This window comes from Arachis hypogaea, chromosome 11 (assembly GCF_003086295.3).
Source record: "Arachis hypogaea cultivar Tifrunner chromosome 11, arahy.Tifrunner.gnm2.J5K5, whole genome shotgun sequence".
Taxonomy (NCBI): Eukaryota; Viridiplantae; Streptophyta; class Magnoliopsida; order Fabales; family Fabaceae; genus Arachis; species Arachis hypogaea.
Genome location: NC_092046.1, coordinates 1,316,594 through 1,328,842, shown reverse-complemented (window position 1 = coordinate 1,328,842; position 12,249 = coordinate 1,316,594). Strand labels below are relative to the sequence as shown.

The 12,249-nt window shown below is 27.2% G+C and overlaps 2 protein-coding genes across 4 annotated transcripts; both read right to left on the bottom strand.

Moving 5' to 3' along the window:
* Positions 1 to 158: 158 nt before the first annotated feature.
* Positions 159 to 2,664, bottom strand: LOC112719743 (uncharacterized). 2 transcript variants are annotated; one of them, XM_025770419.3, is made up of 3 exons: positions 2,422 to 2,561; positions 801 to 1,920; positions 159 to 713 (listed from the first exon to the last, which is right to left on the bottom strand). In XM_025770419.3, the coding sequence occupies exons 2-3, from the start codon at positions 1,792 to 1,794 to the stop codon at positions 373 to 375; spliced, it is 1,335 nt and encodes a 444-aa protein (XP_025626204.1). In that variant the 5' UTR covers positions 1,795 to 1,920; positions 2,422 to 2,561; the 3' UTR covers positions 159 to 372. The 2 variants fall into 2 exon arrangements, with proteins under 2 accessions (XP_025626204.1, XP_025626202.1); XM_025770417.3 differs by having other exon boundaries at positions 159 to 1,920; positions 2,422 to 2,664.
* Positions 2,665 to 3,676: 1,012 nt separating this feature from the next.
* LOC112719742 (uncharacterized) lies at positions 3,677 to 8,830 on the bottom strand. 2 transcript variants are annotated; one of them, XM_025770415.3, is made up of 5 exons: positions 8,269 to 8,830; positions 6,292 to 6,349; positions 5,876 to 5,959; positions 5,523 to 5,664; positions 3,677 to 4,068 (listed from the first exon to the last, which is right to left on the bottom strand). In XM_025770415.3, the coding sequence occupies exons 1-5, from the start codon at positions 8,771 to 8,773 to the stop codon at positions 3,790 to 3,792; spliced, it is 1,068 nt and encodes a 355-aa protein (XP_025626200.1). In that variant the 5' UTR covers positions 8,774 to 8,830; the 3' UTR covers positions 3,677 to 3,789. The 2 variants fall into 2 exon arrangements, with proteins under 2 accessions (XP_025626200.1, XP_072063968.1); XM_072207867.1 differs by lacking the exon at positions 5,876 to 5,959 and having other exon boundaries at positions 8,269 to 8,823.
* Positions 8,831 to 12,249: the final 3,419 nt, after the last annotated feature.

Sequence of the window (12,249 nt, the reverse complement as noted above, 5' to 3'; positions counted from 1 at the left end):
AATACATATTAATATTATCTTGACTCAATGATAATCTCTTAGAGATTATTTTCAGCATTAATCCAATTATCCTCTGTTCCAAGGTCTTGAAATCCTTGCTCAAAGATGTGATTATTTTACACTGGATAACAATTTAAAGCACAAGTAAACCCCCAACATCAATGAAGATATGAATAAAATGTGTCATTCAACTTCCTTCACCAAAATGATCATATTCTGGAGACTCGCAATGCATTTACAAGTTTATGTCCCTAGATCGAGTTTATGAGTTTGAGCTTTACAATTAAATTTTTGAAATGTTTACATCAAAACAATTCAAGAAGTTACAAATGTTCAATTAGTACTGCAGTGCAGAAACTGGATGGTAAGACATCATATCTTGCTTATGGAATTTATCCATGATTCTGGAATCACTGATTTCAATTGCATGAGAAATGAATCGCAATGATCCGAAACAGGAGAAATCTGAGGCGATACAGCAGCAATAAGAACAAAATTTTCGCCATTTCTTACATCTATCTTGTGCAGTTCACAGAAAACTTCATGCAAATGGTTTTCCAGGGACTCATAGAAGGACTTGCTCAGAGGAATGACATTAATAACAAGAATTCCGTTTTCGGACAGAATTGATTTAGCAGCAAGAAGAACATCCCTTCTGACAAATTCCAACGGCGGCGAACTAGTGTCGTTTCGTATGTCTCTTGAATCTAGATCTACCATAACAACATCAAAATTAGGGCTGATCTTGGCATCTAAAAAGTGATCAAAATCATTATGCTCGGAACTAGCAAAAGAACTACCATTGTGCATCTTTTTGTGGTATGCAATCTTCTTCGTAAATTCAATTCCATCTCCGATAACAACTCGAATAGATTCATCAGCTTCCAATCCAAAATAGTGCTTTGCCACACTCAAAACTTCGCCGTCGTTCTCCACACCCGTGACCTCAAAACCCAATTGAGTTGTCAAGAAAGTAAGCAAAGCTCCACCTCCAACCCCAAGGCATAAAGCTTTTGGTTTAAACCCATCTTGAATTTGCCTTGCGATGTTTTCGCTGATCAACGAAAGACTAGCCACCATTGGGGCCAAGTAAGGATGCACCAAAACCCGATGATCAAGCATAAACTCCACATCTTTGATGCTTACACCATCACAACTATGGTCTGTTTCTGGAACTATATGAATCTCTGTTTGAATCAAATTAGGCATCCTCTTAAACCTCAACCGCCTTCGAAACTCTCTTTTAAGGCTACTATGATGAATACCATTCTCACTTTCGATTTCAATTTCAACATCTTCAACCAACATCTCACCAACAAGACATCCAACACATCGATGAATTACTACACTAGAAATTAAATTATCTTCATAATTCAAAAGGGGTATCTCAGGGATACCATTCTTGAACAGAGATCTAGGAGACAAAGCCAAGAGAAGAGGCTTAGACCACACCTCGAATCCCTGCTGATGCAATGAACATTCTAATGGACGATGATAAATATTCGATGTACAATCACCCTCCTTCAATTGGTTTCCTACCAAAATTAAACGAGATATTCCCTGAGAACTATACAGAAGCTGAGAATGACCTGATTCGGTAGAGAAGATCCAATCCGCTTCACGGCCATCCGGAACTAACATGCCACCAACTTGAGGGCTGTCATCAGCAGGTTGGATATGTGAGTCAAGCACAGCAACTCGGAGCAGCGAATCTGAACAAGATGGATTCGGTATAGTGAAGCAGATAAAGCGAGAAGGATGAATGCTTTCGAATGCTCCTGCTTCAAGGGCCATCAGTATAAACTCATCTAAAACAATTGATTTTAACCATAATTATCTCTTACATCATTGCTACTCATAACATCACCACACCTAAACTTGCACCTTCTCAATATATTGGAATCAACGAAACAAATACACCTTGAGAACATAAAGGAAAATACAAAAATAGGGTAAGTACAAATGAAGCCACGAGGATGGATAATTAAACATAAAACAGAAAGCAAGTATCAAGCAAAATGTGAAATCAAACAAAAACAGCAAGATAGATGCAAGTTATTGCAGTGACAACAATTTTAAAAACAAAACCACGGATACACTCATATGAACAAAACATACAAATATGCAAGTACTTAACTTAATTCATGCAATGACCAGAAGCTACTATTTTCTTTTTCATGATTATGATACTCATTTATCCATCAAAAGCTAGAAATCGAAAATGAAAATGAAAATACAAAATCAAATCATTAATTCCATTCAATAGGAGGTGTTTCTAATTTCTTTCGGGCATTTCATCAAACACCTTGTATGCAACTGTGCAAGTAACCATAACAAATACTAAACTAAAAGAGAGACTCAATTCTCAATTAAAAATTAAAAAAATTAAATTTAAAAATAAAAAAGCCATAGATTAGCTACCGTAGTGAGAGGTGATTCTCAAACAGTGATGAGGTCTGTAGCATAAGCTTGCTACGATCCTAAGACTACTTGTTTTTTTTTCTTTTTGTGATACTGGAATCCTAAGACTTGAATACCATACGTGGTTGTTATTTTATTTTTGGTTGCGCGTAGTATCTCCTAGCCTGACAGATTAATGACTAATTCGTCGCAGATCGGAACTCTATCTAAGGATCTGTCGCTGGTCATGGTTGCTGCATGCACAATGTGAGATTTGAACCCAACACTTGCTTAAGTAGACGAGTGAACTGACCACTCCATCAACACAAGATAGTTATTTTATTTTATTTTATTTTTTTACTGAGAGGACTAGTTTTTTATATATTGGGTTTATATGATACACTTTACTTGGGATTAAAGCCCAATAAGGGCCCAAAATAAATCACAGTTTGATTTTAAAAAACTATTCCATGTCCAAAAAGAATTATTCACAACTAAGTAAACATCAAGTAAAAAAGTATTTTTACAAATCTCTTCAACACTGTTGTTCATGACTTAAGCCAAATTAAAGGACTTGTCTTCTTTTAATTAAGAATTGAAGGATCAAATTTTACTTTGAGTATGGATAAATTTTTAAATTTTGGGTCAAAATTTTATTTTGAATATAAAAAAATTTTAAAATTTTGGATCAACGATTTCATCTATCAAAATACCTATAAGCTAATAAGAGATTAGCTACTTTATTTGATCGTAGATACTTGATTGTGAAAAAAAAAAAAAGAAATAACCATTTAAAATAATTCTCCAAAATTATGAAATAGGTTAAATTAGTCTTTAAAAACTTATAAATGGATATTATTTGATATATTCCCTTTTTTTTATGTTTGTTTCTAGACATTAAACTTTTCCTTAATGAGATTGCATCAATCACTTTTGAAATCTACATCTTCTCATTTTTTTATGCACTTGCCATACCAACTCAAAGAGTTTGAATGTCTCACAATCACTCTAATTGAAAGTATCATTTTTTTCAAATAAAAATAGATACATAATGAACTGTGAATATTAAATCACCAAAAAAGAAAAGCATAATTCAAAAACAAAATGAATGAAAATAAAAAGATAAAACACCCCTTGGTTGCTAAATAGTGAAAAATCAAATTAAATTTAATCAATTATATAATATATAATTATTGTACATAAAATATCATATAAATTCATTTATCATTCACTCTGTATAAAACATCAACCCTACTAAAATTTGATTAAATATTGGTTAATAAATGAACAAAAATAAGTATAACAAATATGCATTAATCATTGAGTTATTACATTGTTTTTAAAAGTAAAAAAAAAAAAAAAAAAAAGGTGATAGTGACATGATGTTAATTAGATATGCCTCCAAGGTCTTTCAGCTAATCTCACACAATCACTATGCCTATAACAATGAAGAAGATGGTCAATGGTCAACCCTGCAGCTTGCATGAAAGAGTGAACAATAACTGGGCCCACAAACCTAAACCCACGTTTGACCAAGTCCTTACTAAGGGCCTCAGCTTTTGGGCTTCTCAATGGCACATTTCTTGGGTACCTGTATCTGTTTATTATTGGTTTGTGGTTCACATAGCCCCATATGTAGCTACTGAATGATCCAAATTCTCTCACAATCTGTCCACAAATAATAATAATAATAATAATAATTTAAGGATTTCTCATTAACAAAAATAAATAAAAAAACTAGGATGAATAATATTAAGAAAAGTAAAGTATCGTTTTTGTCTCCAATGTTTGGGGTAAGTCCTATTTGTGTCTCTAACGTTTAAATCGTTATATTTGTGTCCCTAACGTTTATAAAAGTGATTCAATGTTATCCTACTATCAATTATACTAACAAATCAGATTATATTTTTCAATTATTTTCATTTAGATGTATTCATTCTCAATTAGGTATCACTTGGATGTGTTCGATTTTAATATTATACCCACTATTTGTGTTTAGATTCAATTATGTCCCTAGAAAAGTGAATTATGTAACGTTGTAGAAATTAGTTTCAACTTTTGATGAGCTATTTTTCGCAGTGGATCATCGATTCTATCCCAGACATTTGTATTCTAACTTTAAGAATAGATTTTTAAAACTCAAACTAAAGCGTTCATGATGTGTAATTGACGGTAGGATAACATTAAATATCTTTTACAAACGTTAGGGATACAAATAGGACGATTTAAACGTTAGGGACACAAATAGAATTTACCCCAAACGTTGGGACAAAAACGATACTTTACTCTATTAAGAATTAATGGTCAAAATAATTCTTAAAAAAATTAATTATACATCAATCTTTAAATTAATTTTTAAAAGATATAACTGTGAATCAAATTAATTTTTCTATATATTAGATAATGATATGTTAAATTAAACGTCATGTGGCATGCTGACATAATGTTTGACTTATGGATAATCTTTCAGATGTTATTTTGACCATTAATTTTGAAAAAAAAAAAATTTGTTTTATCCTTCTACAATGTTGGATCATATTATATATGGTGCTTTTTTAATTTGTAAAAATTAGATGGTATTATTAATTATATTGTATGTTATGAAATTTGAAACTCTTTTCTTTTTGATAAAACATTTTGGGAGGTTAATGTAAGTATGAAAAAAAATACATTAAGTGATTTAATTTTATTTATAGAAATGAAGTTATCTTTTCTCCATCTACTACCACAAGATAATTTGAGTCTTAAGAAATAAATACTTCAATTATGGGTTCAAAACTTCAAATAAATAGTATATATAACTGCTAAAGAAATTAATAAAAAAAATTATATAGACATGAATATAATAATAAAAAGGAAAAGTATATGGTACCAACATATTATCTGTCAATTTATTATCAACAATAATTAATTATTATATTTTAAATACATATATAAAGAGACACATCCAGAAAATAGATTTATAAAGATACTTCTATTAAATACAGCTATAAAAAAGATATTTTTATTAGACACATCCATAAAGATACTTCCATTAAACACAGTTATAAATAAGAGTTGGCAGAAATTTGCAGAAATGCTGTTAATAACATAACGGGATTGTAATAAAAATGTGTACTTGCCTTCATTATGCATTTAGCATTGTCTACTATGCACATGATTCTACTATCTGCTAAAGAAAGTGCCTTGTTTGATATTATGTCCATGATTTCCTTTTCCTCCATTTTTGCAACAATATTTGGATCAAACCCAGCAAAAACTTCTCTGTGCCAAACACATATAATAATCTAATTACTATATATACCCATATGTATTTTTAATATAATTACTTACAAAAAATAATTAAAACTTAGATACACAATTATTAGGAATATTTACATCATCATCATCATCATCATCATCATCATCATAATAATAATAATAATAATAATAATAATAATAATAATAATAATAATAATAATAATAATAATAATACCTAAGTGTTTCCTTTCTTTTTAGAATTTCTGTCCAATTGTAATCCATAAGCAATCCACACAATGCTAGCAGTTCAAACAATTTGCTGTTTCATAATAATTCAACCAACAATATAATCAAGAGACTTTAATTAATTTGGAATCAATAATGCATTATAGGTTGTTGGTGTTTTTTTTTTTTTTAATACATTTTTCTGTTAATATATGTCTTTATTGATAATTACATATGTGCCAAAATATTGTTCTATTCTATGTTGTTAGTTATGATATATTAAGAAAAAAAGACAACCTCTTTAATTTTTTATTTTTTAAAAAGTAATTAATTAGGAACTAAATTTTTTTATAATTATAATGAAAATGAAAAAGATAAAATAATAGGCTAAAATTATAAACATGTTATTACACACTCTATACTTACTTGTCATCATAAGCTGGAACTCCCCAGCATTCATCATGAAATTCTATATACACCTTATCTGCAAGAAGAAAAATAATTTTTTATGTCTACTTTTTTGTATTTTTCTATGCCAGCAATAATATTCAAACACAACTTTTATGTTTAATTTGTATTGGTTAATAAAAAAATACTAAATCTATAATGTTTTTGTGTAAGTGTATATAATCATTCATTCCATATTTAATATATTAGGTGATAAAAAAAATGTTTAATTACTCTGTTGATCTCTATAGTTTCACAAAATTTTCAATTAGGTTCTTATATTTTTTTTTTTTTTTAATTGGGTCCCTGCACCAAATATTTTTTTCAATTCGGTCCCTCTTAACAGTAATTGGTTAATTATATAGGATCCAATTAAGGAAAAAAATTGGTGCAGGAACCCAAATAAAAGAAAAAAAAAAGTATAGGGATCTAATTAAAAATAAAATTTGGTACAAGGACTCAATTAAAAAGAAAAAAAGTATAGGAACCTAATTGAAAATTTCGCAAAACTATAGAGACCAACAGAGTAATTAGACCTAAAAAAAAAAATAACATTGTTAGAGTCAACTTATAAATAGTTAGAAGTAGGTGGAACCCAACCATATATAGTTGAGGAAGATATGACTTAAAATTGTATATATATGGTAGTGTTTTAAATTTTTTAGATGAACATCATAAATGTTAGCTCCAACAAGAATTTGGTCAACACTATTTTTCAATTATTGTTATTTTTATTGTCAATAACATTATAACTGATTGTAACAAAGTACCAACTTTAATTTCATTATTTAATTTACTTCTTCAGATAAGTAATTAATTAAGTTAAGCAACACAAAATAAACAACCAAATTCATATATAGGCATGATTTGACATTTGAACTAAGTAGAAATAAATTAAACAATATGGTTCTTTGAACCTTCATTACATAAAATAGAATCTTGTGATAATAGAATATATAATAAAGACTTGTTTTCAGAGGGAATATAATAATAAAAAAATATGTTTTGCATTTTTTTTTTTGTAAATATTTAGAAACAAACCAATCCAAATAATATACAATTTCTTAGCATTATGATGAGTGGTGATGAGAACTTCAACTTAATTATTAGGTAATTATATATATATATATATCAGATTATATTCAAAAATTCAAATAATTATTTTTGTTTAAAAGTTAACAATTGATGAGAGTAACAAAAGTTATAGTTATGACTCACTAAAAATTACTACTATGTATATTCTTCATACTTTGCACAATAATAACTTATTGTTCATCCCAAGAGAAAAGAAAGAGCCTAATGATATATAAAATTTTGTTGAAAAAAAAAAGGTAATCTTACACACAAGATTCACTACAACAATTTCTTAAGATAGCGCCGGTTATTTTGCGGCGGTTTTGTGAAACCGTCGCGAAAAGACAAACTGCAGCGCATATAGTGAGATAGAAGTTAGGGTTGCAATCAGGTCGACATTTAGCGACAGTTTTTCTTAAACCGCTACTATATTTCTATCAGGTTTGTAATTCGCTGCGTCTTTTCGAAAACCGCCGCTAAATAGCGTTTTTGTTGTAGTAATTCTTATATACTAGTAGATGGGGTTAACAATATATACAATAATAATCACTATAATTAATAAAACACAGCCAAAATATCTATAATAATAAAAAAAATGTTACTTTTAGGCCATAGGGGTCACAAAAGCAACAATATTACTACTGTCGTATACACTAGACTCATAATAACCATAATTTAATTAAAAAAATAACTATGTCACATATACCTAAAAATTAGTTACTAATTTAACTATTTATAATAGATATATTAAAAATAAATTAAAAAATATATATTTATATATAAAAATAGATAATGACTGATTTAATAACTAATTTTTCGTGTGCATATAATATTAATAAGATAATTAAAGTGAAAATAAAATTGATCATAAATAAATCATACCACTATTCTTTGTGATCCAATTGCATCTTCTCAATTCACCAGGCTCATCATCATCATTGTTGAGTAATATTGTTAGTGAACTTGGTTGTTGTTGATGATGAACAATTTTAGGCAGTGAGTTATTAATATTAACCTCATCTCTAAGAACTTCATGACTAGTAGTTTGTGGTGAAATCAAACGCAATGCCAATGAAATCTTCTCATCAAGTGGAGTAGTATTAGTGACTGAATCATCAGCTTGAGACAATAATGAATCATTTGAGTTTTGAGACAAAGACAATGATATTGAAGACAAAGACAAAGATGAATTGCTTTTTTGAAGACCAATTGGGTAAACTTTCTTTAAGAATTTTGGGAAGAAACTTTGGCTCAATAATAATGCTTTATGATTATTATTATTTTTACTACTATTATTATTATTATGATTATTATTATAACGTGTTTCTTTCACACTCTTGCTCTTCTCAAGAACATGTTTTCTTACACTATTTGATTTAGACATCATAAAGATAAGAAGAAGAAGAAGAAGATGTTAAATTGTGTTGTGTTGATTGTGGGATTCAAAAAAATTAAAGAATTTGGAGGGTTTTTATATGGAAAATAATATATATATAGCATGTAACAATGATGTCTAAGGTGGTTGTTAAAATGTGAGTTTCATGCAATATGAATTTTTTTTTTTTTTAAATGTTTGGTTCTTAGGGTTCAAGCAAAATTTGATTATTGTGTGAGCATATAGCATTGGCAACTAATTTTGTTTTCTTTGAAATCAAACTTCTGACCATGGCCCACTGAAAACATATTATAAAGTATGTAAGATTACCTAAGATCTTTGTATTGAAATATAAAAGGTCCATATATTGATAGTAATTATAGTGTATATATATAACTATATATATTATATTGTTAATTATAAGTAGACTAAGACAGTTGATGGTATATATAATGATTTTATGGTCAAACAGCAGCACCATTTAGCTAAATGTGTGAGTATTAATGAATTCAACATATATATATATATATATATATATATATATATATATATATATATATATATATAGGGCTGGCAATTCATACCCTTGCCGCGGGTACTCAACCCGGTCTAACCCATTCGGGTAGGGTAGGTTATCCGACGTGCTGCGAGTAGGGTAGGGTACGGTCCGGGTATGTTGTACCTCATATATAACACATATTTTATTAAAAATTGAGTATATAGTGAAGGAAGTGAGAGTTAAACCCACAACCTCCCTTATGTAATGACTTACAATAAGTGAACAACTACTAAACTAGTTAGTTAATTTAGTAATTTAGAGCATTAGTTTTTTATTTTTTATGTTATTAATATGTATAAAATTTGAAATGATTGAATTTTATATTTATTTTAAAAAATTTTGATATTTCTGCGGATAGGATAGGGTTTAGAATTTTAGGGTGCGGGTAGGATTAGGATTGAAAGATTTTCAACTCACAAATAGAGTAGAGTAGAGTTTTAATAAAATTTTCAACCCGCAGATAAGGTTAGAGTAGAGTCCAAACCCTACCCTATCCTATCCATTGCCAGCCCTATATATAAGTCATACAGGAATCTAAAGAAACAAAATATTGGGTGCTTTTATATATATATATATATATATATATATATATATATATATATATATATATATATATATATATATATATATATATATATATATATATATATATATATATGTATGGTTACAAGATAGATATGCTGTATTTTCTTTTAAATTAGGAAGAAATTTCATTACCGTTGATGAAATTAATTTTAACCTTAAATCTTTTTTGCAATAATCCATCACCAGATTTTTTATTTTTTATAAAAATTCTATAAATTGCAAGATTACATATATACATTTGTATATTTATAAAAAATAAATAGACAAATATAATACTAATAGAAATTGTTCTCTCTAATCTGTTTTCTTCATTTCATAAACCGCACATATATACAACTAATATCCTCACACACCAATAAAAATTTTTAAAAAATCGAGACTAATTATAAATTAAACAATAAAAATTTTCCTAAATTATATACAAATTGATATTATCTATATTTATTTATATTTTCAAATTATAACTCAGTTATTGATTGATATTTTCTATATTTAACTAAGTTTTTTGTTATTTTTTATATTTGGCTAAATTTTCTGTTATTAAATACCATCATAAAGGAAATTTGTATATCGTTTCCTGACTAAATTAAAGCTGGAACATGAATCACACATTATTATGAAACGTATATAGATCCATTTAAACCAAAGTTAATTATCAAAATGATACAAGAAATTTTATTCATCATTATCATTAATTGGTTTTTATAATTAAGACTCCTACAATATAGGGTTTCTTTTTTCGTGCAAGATAGAATCTGTTATATATAGGGGGTTTCCTTTATCCTTTTTAGTTAGGTCGGAATTTTTTCATTTAATTAACTTTAGCTTAAGTTTCAGTTTGATATAATTCTAAATGTTGCAAATTTTGGTTTAAAATTTTACAAAAATACTCTTTAATAATTTTTTTAAGTTCATTATTGAAGAGTAGTTACTATAATTTATTTTAATTCTTTTAAAATAATATATAATTTGAGTTTCTTGAAAAATCAAATTTTGATTATTTGTTTACTGTTGTATAATATATATATATTTTTTTATTGTTAGACTTTAAAACAAATATACACTAAAAATCACTAATAAAATCAGTCACTATTATTCTAATAATTTTAGTGATAAATTATTTAATTAGTAAATAAATATATATACAAATTATACATATATATTGACTGATTTAATAAATAATTTTTAGTTTACGTTTGTTTACCAAACTCCTAATTATTTATTCGATAATGTTAGGGAGACAATACAAAAAAATAATCCAAATTTATTTTATTTAATATTTATTAATTTTAACAATAATTAATAAATACTAAATAAAATAAATTTTAATTGTCTTTTATTATTTTTTTTATTATCAAATATTTTCGTTATTAATCTAAGACAATAATAATAATGAGAACTCTTTTTAGTTGCAGTGTTTTTCTCAATGCAAGGTGGTAAGGGGTCCGCCATGGCATTACATTCTTAATTCTTACTCTTAAAATTAAAATATTATATTATTATTATTATTATTTTTGTGCCTTTAATTCTGAGACATACCTTTGGCCTGCAAAGACAAAGATATACCATCCTTCATTCTTCTTCTTATTCTTTCTTGTCCTTAGTCATTTAATTTCCCCTTGAAAATTCTTGCAAAAAATTATATATCTTTGTTCTTTGATACAATCAATCAGCTTATCTAACGTGAGATTGAGATATTAATGATTTGATGTTGATTGTATATTACATTATTTAATTAAGTATCTATATGAGAGGATATCACGTGGAAGATATATAAATATAGTATTCAAAAATATTTGGTAAAAAAATAACAAAAAATAATAAGAATTTGTCTTATTTAATATTTATTAATTATTATATATCGCATATTATTACAGAAATAGATATTAATTAATATTTTTGCATGCACACCAACTAGAAAAAATGAGCATTGTTAATTAATGGTTATTAGAAATTAAATACTTTACACATGTATTTGAAAACATAATTATTGAAACATTTTAAATTAAGAGTAATTCAAAGATAATATGAGAGTGACAAATATTTTAAAACAAAGAAATAAACTAATAAAGTGAAGAAAACATAATAACGGACTTTAAAGTATAAACATCTATCCATAAACTTGAAACCAACAATTAAGGCATTTAGTAACCTTTAAGGATTTATACAACTAAAAGTTTTGTTCTATATATTAATGCCCAAAGTAACGTAATCCAACCGAAACTAGAAAATAGAGTTTAAATATATTGTCTAAGGTCTTAATAAAATTTAATAATTATTAAATAAATATAGGCTTGTTAAGTCAAGTCATACTACACTCAAGTTCGACTCATAAAAATGATGT

What these genes read in the sequence shown, in the direction of transcription:
- LOC112719743 (XM_025770417.3), bottom strand. Translation starts at nt 1,794, where the DNA reads ATGGCCCTTGAAGCAGGAGCATTCGAAAGCATTCATCCTTCTCGCTTT.
- LOC112719742 (XM_025770415.3), bottom strand. Translation starts at nt 8,773, where the DNA reads ATGATGTCTAAATCAAATAGTGTAAGAAAACATGTTCTTGAGAAGAGC. An exon ending in TTGGATCACAAAGAATAGTG is followed by an intron (nt 6,350 to 8,268) that starts GTATGATTTATT and finishes TTCTTCTTGCAG; the next exon opens with ATAAGGTGTATATAGAATTT. An exon ending in AAAAGAAAGGAAACACTTAG is followed by an intron (nt 5,665 to 5,875) that starts GTATTATTATTA and finishes TGTTTGGCACAG; the next exon opens with AGAAGTTTTTGCTGGGTTTG.